The sequence below is a fragment of the Cynocephalus volans genome, chromosome 3, assembly GCF_027409185.1.
Source record: "Cynocephalus volans isolate mCynVol1 chromosome 3, mCynVol1.pri, whole genome shotgun sequence".
NCBI lineage: Eukaryota > Metazoa > Chordata > Mammalia > Dermoptera > Cynocephalidae > Cynocephalus > Cynocephalus volans.
The window spans coordinates 67,142,196-67,161,693 of NC_084462.1; the positions used below are offsets into that span (position 1 = coordinate 67,142,196).

A 19,498-nucleotide genomic window follows, 5' to 3' on the forward strand; every position below is an offset into this window, starting at 1 on the left:
AAATTTAAATGCACCCTAAATGTAATACAATCTATTTTTAAAAAGCTGATTCTGGTACTGATTTTTATCATTTATTCCTTAAAACTAATATTCCTTTTGAATGATTTTCAAATTGATCTGAAATGTTTGACAAGTCTTAGTCACAAACAACACAGATGAACCCCATGGTCTAGTATATGAGATGAAAACGTAAAAGCAGCTATCTGTACAAAAAGGTAGTTTGCAGGCTTAGTCTTAGGGGTTTGTGTGTCCAACTTAGGCCCACAATTATGCTCAGTCTACTGTACTTACTATAATAAAAACCAGATTACATTACAAAGAGTTTTCAATAAATTCTACAAAGGAATTTGTTTTAGACAAATAGTTGGCCTTTAGGAATTATCATTCATGTGAGGAAAGAACTGTATCTATCTTGAAAAAGTAACAAAAGCCCAAAACTACTCTGTTGAAGAAATTATTCTGAATTACCTAATATGTTGAATTTAAAATCTTTACTTTAAAATATTGATAATTTGCCCTGAAATTGCTGATTAAAATTTGTTTAGGTCTACATGACCATTTGGCAATTTGTTTGATTGTATATGAACATTTGCATTTCAAAGATAGAAGTGTTTTTCAACAGGTTTCTATAATTCTTTAAGCCACCTTATTTTAATTAAAAAAACCCCAACAGTACCCACATAATATTTACAGACGTTATTTATCTATAATCAGTTAGGTCTACTGGAAAAGAGTATTGTGGTAACAAAAATTATTGCTCAGAGATACTATAAATACTATTTTCTCTTTGGCTAATCCTCTAAATCACAGTATTTAGGAGGAGGATAGCAAGTGATTTCTTACACTTTGAGGTTTCTGACCCTTGGTCTGATTGTAAATGATCACTGTCTAAAAGGAAGTATTGGATTTTACACTAAACCAAAAGCTCCCTGAGACAGCACACCTTTTGCTTACCCTGTACATAAAAGAAGTTTCCTCCTAGAAAGAAAATTTGGGGTTAGGGGGCTATTTTACTTTAAACTTGAAGTGAAAGACTGTTCATGTTCAAATACCACAGAAGCACTTAGAATGCTCATGTAGTGAAGCAGCATCACAAATGTATGTTGAAGAAACGAAAATTTGCCTTCTGATGTATAAATTTTGTATAGTGGTGATATCATGTATTTTGTTCGTTCCCACGTGAAAGGGAAAAAAACAGGAGAAACAAGTGAAGGTTACTAAAACCTAAAACAAATTTCTGTAGAAGTATTACAATAAAAACAAAAAAACCAGTCATAGATATGATTTCCTAACACAAAAAACCTAGCACCTGGAAAGGCTTCTGACACTAGATTGGTCTGAGGTCTAAGAATCAAGTTTCTGTCCAGAAAAAAATCTTGACTTCAAGACAACATCCAGGAACATTAGAAAGGACAGTTCTCATAAATATGTGGGGTTTACCATGGGACTTAGGTTAGAATGTGATAGCTAAGAATCAAAAGAGAAAGCTACACTGCTGGGCTAGAACTTGGGAGATCCAATTCTAGTTCTGGCAATGCTGCTGGCTTGCTGGGGGACTGTGGGTGAATCACTAACTCTTTCTGAGCCTCACTTTCCTTATGCATTGAATGTAGGAATAAGACAGGGTGGGCAAACTTCTTGTTAAAGGGCTCGATAATAAATACAGGCCAAAGGGCAAAATGAAGGATATCATATAGCTATTTACATAATATTTTTAAATGCAACCATTTAAAAATGTAAAATCAATTCTTAGCTCCTGGGCCATAAAAATAAAAGCTCTGATTCCACTCATGATCCATAATTTTTGCCAGTCCTTGGACTAGACTAACAGATTTCTAAGGCTTCATTCATCTCTAAAATGCTATCAGTAATGGGAATAATTTACTCTCTAGTCTCCATTTAATGATTAATACCAGAAAAGTACTGCTGTTTAAAGTTTTTTTGTTTGTTTGGTTTTTTTAAGGTTAAAAAGTTCATAGCTGAAAGAGGAAGGAGACTTTGGAATCTTGGGCAACGAGGATACCCAATAGAATTATAGCTCATGACGAAGACACATAGTGCCACCTGGTGGTTGAATCTGCAAATGCAGGAAGGGGCCTACATGCTCACATTGAATTCTTTAATTATAAGTCAATGAAGCAAATTTATTACCCTCATTTTTTTAGATGAGAAAATTTAAGCTTAGAAAGGTTAAATAAATTTTGTTTATAAAACAAGGAGTCAGGATACAGTCTTGTGATTATAGTTACTATTCCTTCATTGCCTCTATTCAGAAATCATAAACTTAAAATAATGAAGTAACAAAAAATATTACAGTTTCCAAGAATCTTCCTTTAAATGTTTCCCAAATTTATCCTATCCACTTCAAGTCAATGCTCTCATTATCATCCAGGCCATCAAGTGCCACATGTCTAAATTACCATAACTGCTACTTAGTCTCCCCGACTTTACTTTTTCTCTTTAATCCTGTGTGGTACTCCCTAAGTATTGCTTATACAAACTGTTTAATGAAATCACAGTGCACACTTGTTCAAGAATCTAAAATGGTCCCTTCTTCTATGATTATGTCCAAATTCTTACTGGCATTCCAGCATCTGGCTCCAAACTTCTACTTTATCCTAATCTCTCACTAATACCTACCCAAACCTCTGGGCCAATTAAGTTAGCTTTCCTGCCTTCCCATCCTTCTTGCACCAGACACACAGATGGAACTGGACCCTTACCTCACATTTCCTCTTCCTTTACACGCACTTGTCTGCCTGCCCCTGCCAATTTTACTTCTATATTTCTCTCAACAACTTCATTTTTTAGTCATCCCTGCTTACTCCAACCCATGATACATTAATTAAACATTTTATTTATTTATTTATTTATTTTATGTGACCGGTAAGGGGATCGCAACCCTTGGCTTGGTGTCGCCTGCACTGCGCTCACTACCAGTGAGCGCACCAGCCATCCCTATATAGGATCCGAACCTGCAGCGGGAACGCCACTGCACTCCCAGCGCCACACTCTCCCCAGTGAGCCACGGGGTCGGCCCTAATTAAACATTTTAAATGTGACAGATTCTCATTAAAAACATTTAAATACAAAAGTACAGACCTGTACAGTTTTTTTTTTTTGCTTTTTTTTTTTAAAGTCCCAGTTCTTCTCCTTCCTCAAAACCAGTACTATCCTGAGACCTAACTGAGGCATGTACTGACGTGCATCTCACCTGCTCTTTCCAGGGTTTCTCAGCCTTGGCACTACTGAGATATTGGGCAGGATAATTCTTTGTTGTTGCAGCCTGTCCTGTACATTGTAGGATATTTATCAGCATCCCTGGCCTCTACCCACTAGATGTCAATAAGTAACCCCCTCACCCCAGTTGTGATAACCAAAAATGTCACTAAACATTGCCAAAAGTCCCCTGAGGGATGGGAGGGCAAAACTGATCCTGGTTAAGAATCACTGCCCCAGGCACTTCCATACCCATCAACATAGACAGATATGTCATCTAAAAATGTGCCACATCATACTTCATATTATGTGCCCATTCCACATGCAATGAACATATCAATGGACATTTACATTGTTTCCTTCCTTTACTTATACAAATACTACAATAAACATTTTTGTATAAATGCCACATGCATATGCGTATCAATATATATCTATAGGACAGATACCTTGAAGTGTAATTGTTTGATTGGAGGCTATGGGCATTAAAAAGATTTTAAAATTTTGCTAAATAACTTTCCGTAAATACTATCCTAATTTATACTGCCCCCAATAGCCTAAGTGGACTTCTTCCCAGCCTTTAATTCACTTAACACTGGATATTATCAATTTAAAATTTTTGCCACCTTTATAGATGAAAAATGGTAACTCATTATTTTTCATTTCCAAGATGCTAGTGAAAACTTTTTTTTAACTCTACTGGTCTTTCCACTAACTTCTGTTAATCACCTGCTTGTATCATTTGTCTCTTGTAAATTTTAAGAGCTCTTTAAATAGATCGTATATCAATACAATCTTTTATAAATGTTACAAAAAATTTTTCTAGCTTATTGTTGATCTTGTTTATGATGTTTTATCACATGGAACTTTACATTGTTTTATAATAAACTTTGTCAATCTTTCCTGTTAGGACTTCTGGCTTTTCTATCTTCCTTTAAAAGCCCTTTCCTACTCCCCAAATGATAAAAAATAGTTTCTATATTTTCTTCTAATACATTTATTGGCCTTAAAAATATTTCTCTTAGTTCACATTTAATTTGTTGTTATACACAATATAAGATAGGAATATAACCTTTATTTTTCCCACCAAATGGATAGTCAATTATCTCAACATGATTTCTTGAATAATCTTTTATTTCTCCACTGACTGAAGTTAATTTATTCACTTAAAAAATATTTATTTAGTGGTACTATATGCCAGGGCCTGTTCCAGGAGCTGGAGATACTCTACTGAACAAGAAAGACACAATAAATAACTTAATAAAAGTGAAAATTTCAGAGAGTGATAAGTGCTGTGGAAAGAACAAAATAAAAGCAAAAACAAAAACAGGGTGATGTGACAGCAGTGGTGTTCCAGTAAATGTTTAACAATAGGCTCTGGTATGTAGCACTGTCAACCAAATCCCAATTTCAAGCTGCCAAATCATGTCATCAGGTTTACAAAATCTCCGGAAGATTTAACAATTGGCCTGGGAACAAGCTGGCTCCAGTACACCACTGTGTGATAGTGACAGAGGGGGCTATATTCAGGGAAGCCCTGAGGAGGTGTCATTTGAGGACGACATAGTTATTTGGATGAAAATGCATTTCAGGTAGAAGACACAACAAGGGCAAAGACCCTATCATGGAAATAAAGCTTGTTATGCAGAGGGATTACTAAGTGTTTTCTTCCCTGTGTGAATTCTCATGTTTGCAATGAGATTTCAAAGTCTATTGGAGATACTTTAACACTGATTCTGAAACTCGTTGTTTGGTAGTAATGTCTTGCTTTTTGTGTATAGAACTATGTTTCTTTACCTTTGTAAAACCCAAAACATCCAGCACAGTATTCAGGTAACCATTACCCAATGAGTGGCTCCATCTTTTGGTCTCAAATAATGTCACTTAGACTTCTCAAGAGTATGAAATGAAGGGGTCCTGCACTTGCTGAACTTGCCAGTCTGGTATTAAATACAATATACATCAACTGTGAGCAGCCGAGTAGAAACATAAGCTTTATTTGGCACGTTAAGGCTCTAACCAAAACAGATATTTTCGCTTTCTTATTCTGGTGTGAAGAAAGAGGGCAACGAAGGAGTCTACTGAGCAGTGTGTGAACATACAGTTGGTATGTGGCATGGTTCCTCCCAAAGAGTTTAAGTTCTGGTTGGGAAAACAACACAAACACACAAAACACAGTCGAAGAATAACAATTTAGAGTAGTAAAAGATCACGTGCTATCATAATCGAGTGCCAATATAGCAGTACACACACATATATAAAGAAATGCAGTATGTATTAAAAAAAAAGGTGGGGAAAGCTCTATGAAGGCTTCATGGGGCTTCACTTGGGCCACAAGGATCAACTGAATTTAGTTTTAGCTGAGAAAGGGGGAAGTAACTGAAGAGAAGAGACTGGGAAAAAAGGCTATAGTGATAAGAATCAGAATGGTTTCACTAGAAAGTGAGTTAAACTGGCAAAAAAAGGAAAATGAGGTTGGACAAACAAAATAAAGCCAGACTGTGGAGTAAAGCAGCCTGGAAGGTCTATATATTCTCTGGGAAGCAATGGAAAAGCAATGTGAGTTTCTGAGAGGGATGGAGATAAAGAGTAATTTCATAAAAATGCTTTTAGGAGAATTAATCACTACTATTGCATCCTCAAGGAGACCCCCCTGAAGCTCTGCAGCACACACAAGGGTGCAGGCTAATATTCATTTAAGATTAATAAATTAAATCTACTTTAATCTTTAGAATCTGCAGTGCCTAAATCTTATGAAAAAGAGTAGCACTAGTTATATTTTAATACTTCCACCTAAACAGCTCTATCTACTCTCTCCCCAAGTCATCCCAGAAAGGTAGGAAAAAATGCCAGGACTTCAGTCTGTTTGGGAATTTATTTAATGACCTAAAACTAGGAAAGATGCATCTCACTGATCATATTTTTGATACTGAAAATTGGTACAGATCCTGCATAATGAAGAGCCAGGGTGAGGAAGAGGTGGACCAAGATACAGACACTTACCTAGCAGTCCCTTCCTTGGTGTAGAACACAGAGTAGGTGAGGTTGTCTCCATGCGGATCTGATGCAGGTGTCCGCCATGTCAATTTGATGAAGCGGGTAGAGACCAGGGAGGCCACGACATCCCGAGGAGCTGAAGGCAGTGGTCCCGTTGTGGCTGGTGCTAGATGGTCAGTAGTGGCACTGGTCAGTGAAGTGGGAGGTAATGTTGGGATGGCAACATCTTGTCATGTGCAAACATTGGGAAATATGAAGGGCAAACCACGACGGTTTTAAAAAAGAGAATAGAAAAAACAGAAAACAAAAAAGAAATAAACAAAACCACGATGGGAAATAAAATAAAATGAATGAACATAAAAAAGGCCATTAAACTGAAGGCTAACATGCAGGCCGGGGTAACTACTGAAAATTAATGGGCACTATTCAAGACACACCACTGTAGAGCAAGCAGACTTTCTGGTCACTATAATGATTGTGGGCAAGGGACAGGGAGGGTGACAGTTGAGAATAAAACATGTCATAGAAGGACACAGCAGTGCCTTAATCCTCAATTTCAGGATTAATTTTCTTAATCCTGAAAGCAGCATGCAATATCAGTCAAACTTTGCAAATAAAAGTTTTGTAAATGATAAGACCTCAGTATTTTCTTCTACTTTATTAAAATAGGTAATGTTTCAGTATGGATGTATCCAGTTATTCTCAGCACAGGCCCACAGCTATCATGACCTCACTGCACAGCTGTGTGTGTCTTCTGCATTGCAGGAGATTAGAGAGCCATCTCTTCCACTATAATCTAATATTAAACTGCTCCCTGCATTTGGCAATAACTGGGGAAGGATAACAAACTTCCTGACTTCACTAAGTTATACTTCATCTGCCACCTTGTCAATTTATTTAACTATGACTGTATAAAATCTTGAACAAAAAATTCCAAAGCCACAAAAATGCAACAGTTAGTTTACCGATTTGTTACAATCCTTACAGCAATGTATATTAAAACAGCCACAGACCTCAAGGACTGGCTGGGAGATATGCAGCAGAGGCAAGCAAAGACCTGCTAGTCGAAAGCCTCTGTGCACCTGTAACCCGGGGTGACTTTGGTACCTCCTAAGGCAGCCTATTCTACTGTTGGACAGTTCTCATCTTAGAAATGTATTCCCACTATTGAACCGAAAACCTCCTTCACTTTGGGGTCAGAAAGTACAAATTTAATCTCACAATTTTTAACTAAAAGATTTCATCAGAGTTATGTCATAACCTTAATGGGGAAATTAGTACAAGAGTGGCAGAGAGGAAAACATGAACATTGCAGGCCTAGTTTTGAATGACATTTCCAAGAGGGCAACAACCTCCTGGACATGCCTGTGTACTGCAAGAGAGTCTAAAGAGAGGCAATCTAAATAAATACACGAGACGAAATCAATTCTCCAAGGGACATGGCAGAGAAAGACTGACCAACCTGAAGTCTCTTATTAGGTTGGGAAGGAAGGGTAGGAAGGGTAACCAATAGCTACCATTTATTGAGCACTTTCTACATGGCACTCTGACTCTTAATATGGATCATTCAACCTTTAAAACAATTCTGTGAAATAGGTAGTATCATCATATCTCTACCTTATACAAGGGCACTTCAAAAAATCTGTGCAAAAATATAATTAAAAGATCACCTAAATTTTTTGACATACTTTTCCAAGCACCCTCATTTTAGAGACTGACATTTAAAAGAGCTAAATCATTCACCCTAGGTCACAGATAATAAGCGGTGAAGTAGTAAAACCAACTTTGGTTTTTAGTTTAAGAGGCCTCTGGACTTAGCCAACAAGAAGTCTGGAAACTTGAGTGCCAGTCCTGGTTGTGCCACTTCCTAATTGTGTCATCTTGGGCAAATGACTCATTCTTTCTAGCTCTCTCCTTCTTCCCTCCCTCTGTGGAAGTGCTTCTAACAGTGCAGAATGCTGTAAAAATGTAAGATTATGAAGTTTTAGTTCAAATTTAAGTACACCATTCACTGAAAAAAGTGTCAGTATTATAAGTTAAGTCTGAACAGCCTCTGAGGACTTATTCTCGCCCTGTTTGCTTCAACGGATGTGTTGCCTCAGAGGAAATAAATACGTCTAATTCACAGCTTTCAGAGTAACCCTATGAGATATGGTAGAAATGACAGAATTAGATCTTGGGATGAAGGTCAGGAAGAAGTAAAGGACTTCCAGGTTTCTGGCTTAGGAGACTGAGTAGTTGGAAGTGTCATTAACAAAGAAAGAGGACATTAAAAAAGACAACAGATTGAGTGGGAGATGATGAAATCTGGTTTTGAACATGCTGTGTCTAAAATAGCAATCCAACACCTACAGAAGAAATGTATAAGAAGCAACTGGAAATACAAATCTCTGATTATCGCAACATTAAAAGTCATTAAGAACACTTATAGGGAAATGGTTCAAAGAGTAGCCTGAATAGAGTCTTGCTTTGCTGCCTCATTTCTGTGCCTGTCCAGAAACATACGGAGCTGCCTCCAAGTCTGACCTGACTCATCAAGCTTAATTTTTTCTGACTATCTACTGGCTGGAGAGGAAAGGAAGTTTGTTAGGTGGAATACAGCACACTGGAAAAAGCCCAGGATTTCGAGTACAAGGACCTGTTTTCAAAACTTGACACTATCACTTCCTAACAATGTGAGGTTTGGCAAGTCACTTAGCCTCTCTTATATCAGTTTCCTTATTTGTAAACTGGGAATAATAATGCTCCATACCTATGTATCAGGCTGATATGAACCAGATGAATACCAAGTAAGAAAAGCGCATGTGAAAGCACTATGTACATAATATTACCATGACCAGACTGAATGGATAACAAACACAAGGGTGGTATAAAAGCAGCTAGGGAGTGAATGTGGGCAAGAAGGACTAAGTGAAGGATGATAATGGAATCACTCAGATAGGGAAAATTCAATCACCCTACAGAACTTCGACAGCACAGATCTGTAACTCTTTAATGGCATCCAGCACTTCCTATCTACATTTTTTATGTTCACATTGAATCACTTATACTAACCTATATACTCCTTAAGAACAAAATCTGTATTTGCTTCATCTAGAAATCACTCATTGTGCGTCTGTATACTTTAGATAACCAATACATGAATTTTTATTGAATTAATAAATGGAAAAAATTCAGGGAGAATGTTAGTGCAATGGAGACCAATGTTTCTAGAATCTCATTACACAAGGCAAGATTTTAATCTTTTTAGCTGATACAAAATGTATATAATGTATATAATTAACATTTAAGTAATGATTTACCATTTTCAAAGCTAATGTATTTTATCAGTTATAGAGGGAAAAAGTTTAAATAATGCCAGATCATTGTAAATAACTCCTAATTAACCATCAGAAAAACCCACGTTGACTGTAGTTTTAATGTTCTAGATACTGACTTCCCCCAGGTTGGTTCTGTTGCTGCTGTTCCATGTCCTAACTGAGCATGTAAGAGAAAGAGATTTATGTGACCACAGAGAATCAAATAGGCAGTTAAGTTACACCAGAATTAATGGCAAGATGCTACAGATTGGAACTTCAGACTTCTGGCATGATGGTTTGAGGAAGTCAACAAATCCTCTTCCCCAAAAATAACTATAAAGCTGGACAAAACTGCCAAAGATTGGAAATAGACCAAAGGCATACAACAAGCTAAGACACATTTATTCATGAAAATATCACTGCTTCAGGTAAAAACAGTGTCTGTGGCATCACTTCATCAGCCCAGCACTGTGAAATGATTGTTCAACCAGGTTAGAGCAGGTGCTGAAATCCAGTATTAACAAAAGAAGGGTAACATTTTACACTAAAAATTACAACACATTGCTGAGAGAAATTAAATAAAACCAAAACAGATGTTCCATGGTCATGAACTGGAAGATTCAATGTTGTTAACATGGCAATTATTAACATGCTAAAAGATCGAGAACTGCCAAAATGATTCTGAAAAAGAAGAAAAAAGTTCAAGGACTTCTATTACCCAATTTCAAAACTTACTGTAAGCTACAATAATCAACACACTCTGGTATTGGCATATGAGTAGGCGAATACATCAGTGAAAGGGAATTAAGTGTTTAGAAATAACCCCCACGTGTGTGGTTAATTGGTTTTTGGCCAAGGTGTTAAGAAATTTTAATGTGGGAAGAACAGTTTTTTCAATAACTGATACTGGGACAACCATACATCCACATGCAAAGTAACAAACTTGAACCTTATCTCTCACCACCTATAAAAATTGACAAAATGGCTCACAGACTTAACGGAAGAACTAAAACTTCTAGAACTAAACATAGGAGAAAATCTTTGTGCCTTGAGTTAGCAAAGAGTTCTTTGACATGACATCAAAAGCACAAGACATAAAAGAAAAAAACCTGATAAGCTGAATTTTATTAAAAATAAAAACTTCTGCACTTAAAAAAGAAAAAAAACACAACTAAGTAAATGAAAAGACAAGCCATAGACCAGCAGAAAATATCTCCAAATCATATATCTGATACACTTGTATTCATAATATATAATAAACTCTTACAACTCAGAAAGAGAACAAATAACAGAATTAAAAAATAGACAAAAACCTTTAACAGTCATTTCACCAAAAAAAAAATACAAATGGCTAATAAGCACACAATGAGATATTACTACAAACTTTTTCTGTTAAATTAATAAATTTTAATTTCAATCTCAGATTGTTCATTGCAAGTGTACAGAAACACAATTGATTTCTGTATATTAATATTAAATCTTGCTGAACTCATTTACTAGTTGTAATAAGTTTTAGCGGATTCTTTATGATTTTCCACATACAAAATGATGTTATCTGTAAATAGAGAGAATTTTACTAGCAGTGTCTTAAAGAGTCAAACATAAACTTAGCCTATGACCCAGAAATTTTACTCCTAGGCTTTTACTCAAGAAAAATAAAAACAAATGTCCATGCAAAGATGGCCATTCATGGTAGCATTATTAAGAATAGCCCAAAACTAGAAACAATCCAAATGTCTAGTAACTGGTAAATGGATAAACAGAATAAGGTATATCTATATAACAGAATATTATTCATCAATAAAAAGGAACAGAATACTGATATATATCATAATGGGAATAATCTCAAAAACATGCTAAATGAAAGAAGCCAGTCACAAAAAGCTACATATTACATGATTTCATTTATCTAAATTGACTACAAAAGACACTTTTATAGAGACAGAAAGCAAATCATTGCTTGTTGCTGGGGTGGAAATAGGTATTGTCTGTAAATGGGCAAAAGGGAATTTTTGGTGGTAATGCAAATGTTTTATATCTCTATTGTGATGACTGCATAGCTCTATAAATTTATTAAAAATCACTGAATTGTATACTTATAATGGGTGAACTTTATGATATGTAAATCATACTTCAAGAAAGCTGATAAAAAAAGAAAGAAAAGACTGGCTAGTAGAAAATATTAAACATACTTTTAAAAATAATGTAAAATAGCAATAGTTGCACAGAGTTGTAGGACATTTCTGTTGCTCAAAACACCTGAGCTTAAAATCAATGTATCTAAAGTCTTCACAAAATTAAGATGTCCAGAAATTACACAAAGATTTTTATGAATGCTAATTAGTCATCATGGGGCCCCAAAGCACAAGTGAAATATACAGATCTCTAGGCCGAATGTAGAGGTGGGAAAAAAATCTATTTGTTCCCTAAAAAGAGTTATGTTGGTTTCTTTCCCTTCTGCCACCAAAGTATACTCCTGAGAGTAAAAGATCTGATCACATTCCTCCCCTGCTCCAAAAATGCCTACTGAATAAGCCCAAACACCTCAGCAGTGTTCAAAGTACTCCACAGACTGTCCTGTCATAGCTTTCCAGCTTTATCTGCCGGCCATGCTGTGCTCTATTTTGCCTGGTTACTGAACAAGAATTGGCTTTTCAGCTTCTGTATCTTTCCTCGTTCATGCTGCTACTATGTTTAGAGCAATAAACACCATGTAAACCTGACTCAAGTCAAAGGCAATTGGGAAATCTGTTTAAGAAAAGGGATTACACTTTCAAAATGTGAACATCAAAAATGCCAGTTGGCTCTGACCTGCTGCTCACATGTTTGGCAGCAGCTTCACACTAGCACTGAAACCTAATGTCCTCAACAGGCTCTTCCGCAGCACTAGCTGTAAGGTCCTGAAGAAGAGTTGTTTCTCCTGATCTAGCTTTATGTTACTTGAGGAAGACATCAGAACTACTCCTAATTTTTTTAAGAATTCACTTTCAAAATCTAGCTACACTGTGGTTGACGGCTCATTTTAGTACACTAGATTTGGGATTGATAAAGGATCACTTGTAGTAGTTTATAATCATGAGTGTAAGCAATATATCCATGTACTTGAAACAGTTTCTGAAGGTGGAGATCACTGAATTCTGTGCTTTGCATGTTGCCCTTGGTTAAGTAGATCCAATTATCCTAATTTGACACCTATTCACATGAGCCAAGTAAGCCATGAGTAAGCACATTTAAGTTTTCTTTTTGAAATCCAAACTTTGTTTTTTATAACCTTTCTTTGAAAATTGATTAGCTCTGAAATTTCTTTCAAAATCTCTAAACTCCTTTAAAAGGTAAGAAAGATTCATGGAAAATGTTCTCTCTCTCTAGTTCTTCATTTCCTTATGTAAAGGAACCTACTAAACTGATAATTTTTCAGGAATGTTTATGGTAGCGTTATTCAGAACTCATTATTCAGAACTGAGTCAGATTTACATGGTGCTTATTACCCTAAACATAGTAGCAATGTGAACAAAGCTACAGTTCCACAGAGCATTAATTTTGGGAAATGTTAACAGGTATAGCCATAAAAAAGAGAACAGAAACCAAATTTGGGAGACAGTGGAGATTTGCCATTCAGCATGTTAAAGACTCCTAGCAAGTCTAGAAGAGAAAACCCTGTTCTGTTTGTTAAGCTAGCATTTCTCATTCTTATTTGATCATGAAATCCCTTTTTCCCCCAAACAGTAATCCAGTTTGGGGAACCTTGGATTAAATGCTACCTGAGATACTGTCTAACAAAGAGCCCCTTTAAAACAGGCTCTGCCTGAATACCTCCAGTGGATGCTCAACTACTGCTGTAGATATGCTATCTCACATTTTTTATCAAAGAAATCAAAATGTAAGAAGCCTGTTATAAAATAATGTATATAATACAGAAGCACACAAAGTAAAAGGATAAAGGTTCCCTTTTTCATCACCTCCTAAATACTACTGCTTGTTTGATGTATATTTTTCCAAGTATTTTTTTCAATTACACACTTATATATACACATAAATATGAGGATGGAATGATACCAAACATGTTGCTTTGCAAACTACTATACAATGTAATATGTCTTTAAGAGCTTCCCATGTCAGTACATAAAAGACAAACCTCATTATTCCTAATTGCTGCAGAGTATTCCATAATATAGATATATCATCATTTATTTAATCATTCTCTTATTGTTCCTTACGTCTAGGCTGTTTCCATTATTTGTTTATTTATTTATTTATTGGCTACTACAAACAATGCTTCTGTAAACTTTCCTATCAAATGAATTCCTAGAAGTGGAAATGCTGAGCCAAAGATGTATGTATTTGAAAGCTTGAGAAATGATGCCAAACAGTCTTCTGAAAGGCTAGTTTGGCTTCAGTTTTAAGATGGAAGGCCAAATACATTTCTGGGTCTACCATTTTATAAATACTCCTAAACAACAAACAGGACAAGAAATGAGAGTGCAAATTCCATTTGGATGAAACTGAAAGATATTTTGGGTTTTGTAAAGGGAATCCAAAATATGAGAAGAAAGAAGGTGGATAGAAGAAAAGTAAATTATTTAATGGAAAAGAGTCAATTCAAGTACCTCCAGAGGGACAGACTGATGAGACTCAAACTCATTGACCTTGAGGAACTGGCAGCACATCAGGAGGCAGGGATGATATGAGGGATAGAGGAATTATTTGAAAGCCTATAAAAGGAGCTATCAAACCTTCAGTTCCCTCACCCCTGGAGATAGGAGATTTATACTCGGGAGAAACTAAATCAGACAGACTCTGGGCTCAGAGGTGACCACAGGGGGATTAAGAATGACAGACACCCCTGTAACCACAGGATCAAGGTGAACATTACCAAATAATAAGACATACTGATATAATGTACCACTGATATAGATGTGTTGAAAAGGGCACATCACTTCTGTGGTACTCCTCCAAAAACAATCCATAACCTCAATGAGAAATAACCCCCTAAGAAATCATCAGACAAATCCACATTGAGAACATTATATAAAATACCTGACCAATACTTTCCAAAAGTGTCAAGGTCATGACAGGTAAGAAAAAACTAAAGAACTGTCACAAACTGCAGACTAAGGAGACATGACAACTAAATGCAATATGGGACGCTAAAGACTCAAGGGGAGCCCTACACAGCTTTCTTGAGCATCTTCACTACACACCTCTCTTCTCTCCAGCAGGCTGCTCCACACATTCTGAGTACCTTACTAGCCTTGAACTCTGATCTCTGTCTCAGTGAGACTGCCAGGCTGTCTGTTCCCCTCTCCTGTTGATAAGATGGGCACCCCTTGCTGCAGGAAAGTGCTATCAGGCAGGAAGCTGGGGATAATTATAGGGTTCACCTCATTTTTTTTTTACTAGTCTTAGGGACCATGGTCCTGTGTGTTTTCAAATGTCTAAAAATACTTATTTCATATATTTGTCCAATTTTCTAGCTGTTTACAGTAGGAGGGCTAGTCCAGTACTACTTATTCTGTCATGGCCAAAATATAAGTTTCACGTGCTTTTTTTTTTATGTCTTTTTCGTGACCAGCACTCAGCCAGTGAGTGCACCGGCCATTCCTATATAGGATCCAAACCCCCAGCGGGAGCGTCGCTGCGCTCCCAGCGCCGCACCCTCCCGAGTGCGCCACGGGGTCGGCCCAGTTTCACGTGCTTTTAAGATATTAAAATAATAATCAGACAATCTCTTTCAAAGAAGGAACAATATAATAAAAAATACTGTATTAAAAATATTTCTAAGCTCTGGTCATCGTAGGAAATATTTATAAATTATTATTTTAACATATTCATTTCCTTTGCAGAAACAACTGAATAAATAAAAACTAAGAAAACATTTAAGAGCAAAAATATGTTAATTCTGCAGATATGAAGGACTTTAAAACATAAACTTATATATAAAGGAAACTGAGGATAAAATTTCTAAAAAGGACTTATTTAGTTTATACGAAAATAAAGACATCACACAAAACTGGACAGTTATAGTTCTACTGCAACATTCTAAGATAAAGTAAAAGTCATACTCTCATTAACCAAGAAAGATCAGAATAATGTTTGTGTGTTTATAAGTAAATATAAATGCATATATTATGCTACATATTTAAAACTACACATAACAAGCTATTAAACTTCCAAATAAACACTAAATTATTTTGCTGTAATTTGTATAAGTTTCACCCAAGTTATTTGCTTTTTCAAATAAAAGTTAACTGCATTCAACACTCAATTTCACAAGATAAGTCCTCAAGCCTTCTTATTAATGGTCTTGAATTCAAATAGGGTTCTTCATTTCCAACTCAATTATACTACTGACAATCTGTAGGCTGCTGGTTAGGGCTAATGAAGCCCAACTTGCAAGCTGGATCCTTGAACAAAAGGAAAATTGCTCTCTGCCTACAGGAAACACTTCTAATACCAGCCAGGTTCCTGGGAATGAACGTAGGAATGAACCAGCTGAAGGGTATCATCACTTTAAGAGCAAAACCAACAAGCTGTCTTATTGAGAAGTGGACACCATATTTCTATAAAAATCCAGTTCACAATTTCTCAGCTTTTAAAGTTATTTCTTGTCCATCTCTGGTATTACCTTATACTTTAAATCTGATTTGCAAACAAATGACTTAGTGAAAGCACCCTGGCATTTCAGATGGCATCTATAAGGCAATATCATTGCAATACCAGTAGGCCAGAGATAAGCTACTTTTATAATTACCAATGTACAGTCAATCTATAGGTGCTTGTCCCATTTTGAAATTATCATAGAAAATGTATGCATGAATGTTCAAGTATCTCAGTATTCATCCTCAAAATTTCTCTACTGGGTCCTACTGCACGATTCTGATAGAGAAGTTCATTTTCTTCCATTGCAAGTAGCTCAAAGAAAGCAATAAAAAAAACCTTGAGAAGCACAGAAAAACAAACATCCAATAAAGCAACTGCTCCTTCATATTAAAGACATTCAAATGAAGCATTTACACTCAAGAGGACTCAATGGGGAAACAACAATTACACTAGGCTATTAATCACAGCACTTTATTAAAACTAAAAACACTTACAAAATGTGAGAAGAGCTGCATATTATTTGCTCCTGAGAGTAATCTGTCACATAAAGGAGCTACTGAAAAATATGTGGCAAGTTACATGAGTTCAGGCTGTATACTGGTTGTTCCCAATGGTGTCTCTCAACAGACTAGTCATATTTCATGCACACTCATAAGAGAGAAGCAAAAGAAAAGACATGGATTTCTTCCTTGCTTCCCAAACTAATAAAATATATCACTACTTCTAAATTTAAAATATAATGATATTGAATTAAAGAAAACTAAAGCAGAGAAATAATGCTACATAATGGTGATGATTTAGGATTAGCATCCTCTCACACTGTCACAATCTAATTTGTAAGCATCTGCTTTCAGGATACTAAGGAACAGCCATAGCCCCACTGCCTATGCCCAATTCTGTTCATGTTCCACAATGGCTGTCATGGGAATTTAGCATGAAAATCTTAAGACTTTTTATAAATTCTATAGGTTCAAAGTACAAGTAAGAAAGAAGCTTTAGAAAACAGAGGCAGATTTTGGTTTAAAATAAGGAATAAATTTTTGAACATAAAGTTCTACTGAACAGTATAATCGGATATCTTGTGGGAAAGAGTGCCCTATCACTGGAAAATAGTAAGGATTACCGTAAAGACAATCATCGTAGAGGTAAAACTTATAATTCTAAAATTCTATGATTTTCTGACACAAAAAACTAGTCTTGTTAACAAATCTCAGGGATTCCATGTTCCACATATCACTTATTTGAAATGACACAAATTTCTTTGCTACGTACTACTTAAAAGAAAGATAACTTATAGTCAAATTTCTACAAGAAATTCTGACAAACTTTAAGACTTGACATATGTGCTATTTTCTTTCAAGGCTGGTGTGATGGAAGCAATGATTTATTTGATGCCTAACTTTTGGTTTGGGAATCATCTTCCATATTATAATCCACAATATTTAATTTGTAGAAGGAGAAATCAAAATGTTTAGTTAGCATGCAAATGACTCCCAAGTATACTGAATCTCCTTAAAATTTTCATGCATATTCAGATAACTTTTTGATTACCAGTATAATAATAACTGCCTAATTAGTTCTAAAACTATTTGCCATTGCCCAGATATTCATAAATATTTATCCCAAAAGTAGGATTACAAAAGATATGCTCAAAATCTTTTACTCATATTTAAGTAAAATAAATACAAATACTTATAATTAACCAAAAATCTAAAACTATTTGCCATTGCCCAGATATTCATAAATATTTATCCCAAAAGTAGGATTACAAAAGATATGCTCAAAATCTTTTACTCATATTTAAGTAAAATAAATACAAATACTTATAATTAACCAAAAATCCTTATGTAAAAATTGATGAGGATGCATTTATAAAGACCAAAATTAAACTAAATAAATACACTTAATTATTTATTAATAACATTTATTAAAATGTTACAGCTGGACAATGCTAGGAATTATATAAATGACACAAATGATATAAACGATAAAAGAAACAAATCCTTTCCCCAGTGATCTTACAGTTTAGTAGGGAAGAAATCTCATGCTTCAAGTGAGTATATTACATATAAAGTAACGTAGACAGTGCTAGAAAGGAGGTAAATGTAAAATGAGGTTAAAAGTAAGAGTTTTCTTTCTGCTAGAAGACTGCCAAAGAACACTGCAGCCAAGGTAGCATTTATAATTGAGTATTGAAAAGACTTGGTCCTGGTAGAAGGGAAGCATCTTATGAGTAAAGCAACTTAAAGTATAACAAAGAGTGAGGAATTGAAGTTAATTGAGTTTGGTGGGGAAGATGCTACACACCCACAGTATTACAGTGTTTAAATGGAGCTGTCTTTCTGTAAGTCACACTAGGTTCACAAGCCAGCTGACAGATATATTAGCCATGTGATCCTGCGCAGGTTACTTAATGTTTTTAAGCTTCAGTTTTCTTAAGTATACATACAAATAACAACAGCATCCACTTCACTGTGTTAACGTAAGGCTTAAAAGAGACAATATATGTAAAGCACTTAGCATGTTTCCTGGCAGAGTAAATGCTCAATTAATATTAACTATTATTAACAGGAACGAATCTATTCATGGACTTCAAGTAAATGAGATTGGATCACGTTGGACCAAGCACACACATCTATCTTCCTTTCCCACCAAAATCTCTTAAAATTACAGAAACAACTACCTATATATGAAAGGATGCCATCCTTAAAATTAAAATGTTGGGGCCGAGCCCGTGGCGCACTCGGGAGAGTGCGGCGCTGGGGGCGCAGTGACGCTCCCGCCGTGGGTTCGGATCCTATATAGGAATGGCCGGTGCACTCACTGGCTGAGTACCGGTCACGAAAAAGACAAAAAAAAAAAAAAAAAATTAAAATGTTGAAGAATTCTTAAAAGATAGAAAGTGGTTTAAGAACAAAAAACCTACAGTCAAGTCTGGCAGAGGAGAAAAAGAGTTTTCAAATGAGCAGATAAGAGCATGACTATAGATGTTCCATAGAGTAAAAAGCATGAGAAAACACATGGGTAATTAAATAAAGAGCTCTCTCTGGAATACCTAAGCCAGGGAAGCTTTCCTTTTCTGCTCACACTGAGCCACAGGTTGCCCTAGTTTTATTCCTGGACTAAAACCCTAACCCTCTGTCTCCCAAGAGTACTTATAGCAATCTTCTATGAATAGGCTTGTCATAGATCAACAACAGGTAAACAGGAATAATCAAAGATAAATATGTACAGGAAGCCAAACCATCTGGAAGTCACACAATGAGAGTTATGAACTCAACAGAAGAAATTATAATGGAGGAAACAGTAAACAAGCAAACACAAGAAAACTTTAACAATATCCATTAGAATAATGTAAAACAAGAAAAAACCACTATTTAAAG

At 35.7% G+C, this 19,498-nt stretch overlaps 1 protein-coding gene across 7 annotated transcripts in view; it reads right to left on the bottom strand.

Annotated features, from left to right (window-relative positions):
* The window catches only part of NEO1 (neogenin 1), a 236,349-nt gene that overhangs the window by 55,877 nt on the left and 160,974 nt on the right, over positions 1–19,498 (bottom strand). For 5 of the 7 annotated variants that reach the window (XM_063088927.1, XM_063088924.1, XM_063088926.1 and 2 more), the window contains one exon: positions 6,223–6,442. In XM_063088927.1, coding sequence (XP_062944997.1) covers positions 6,223–6,442 — 220 coding nt within the window. The remainder of the gene's footprint in view (positions 1–6,222; positions 6,443–19,498) is intronic. The other 2 variants (XM_063088928.1, XM_063088925.1) reach the window with 1 other exon arrangement.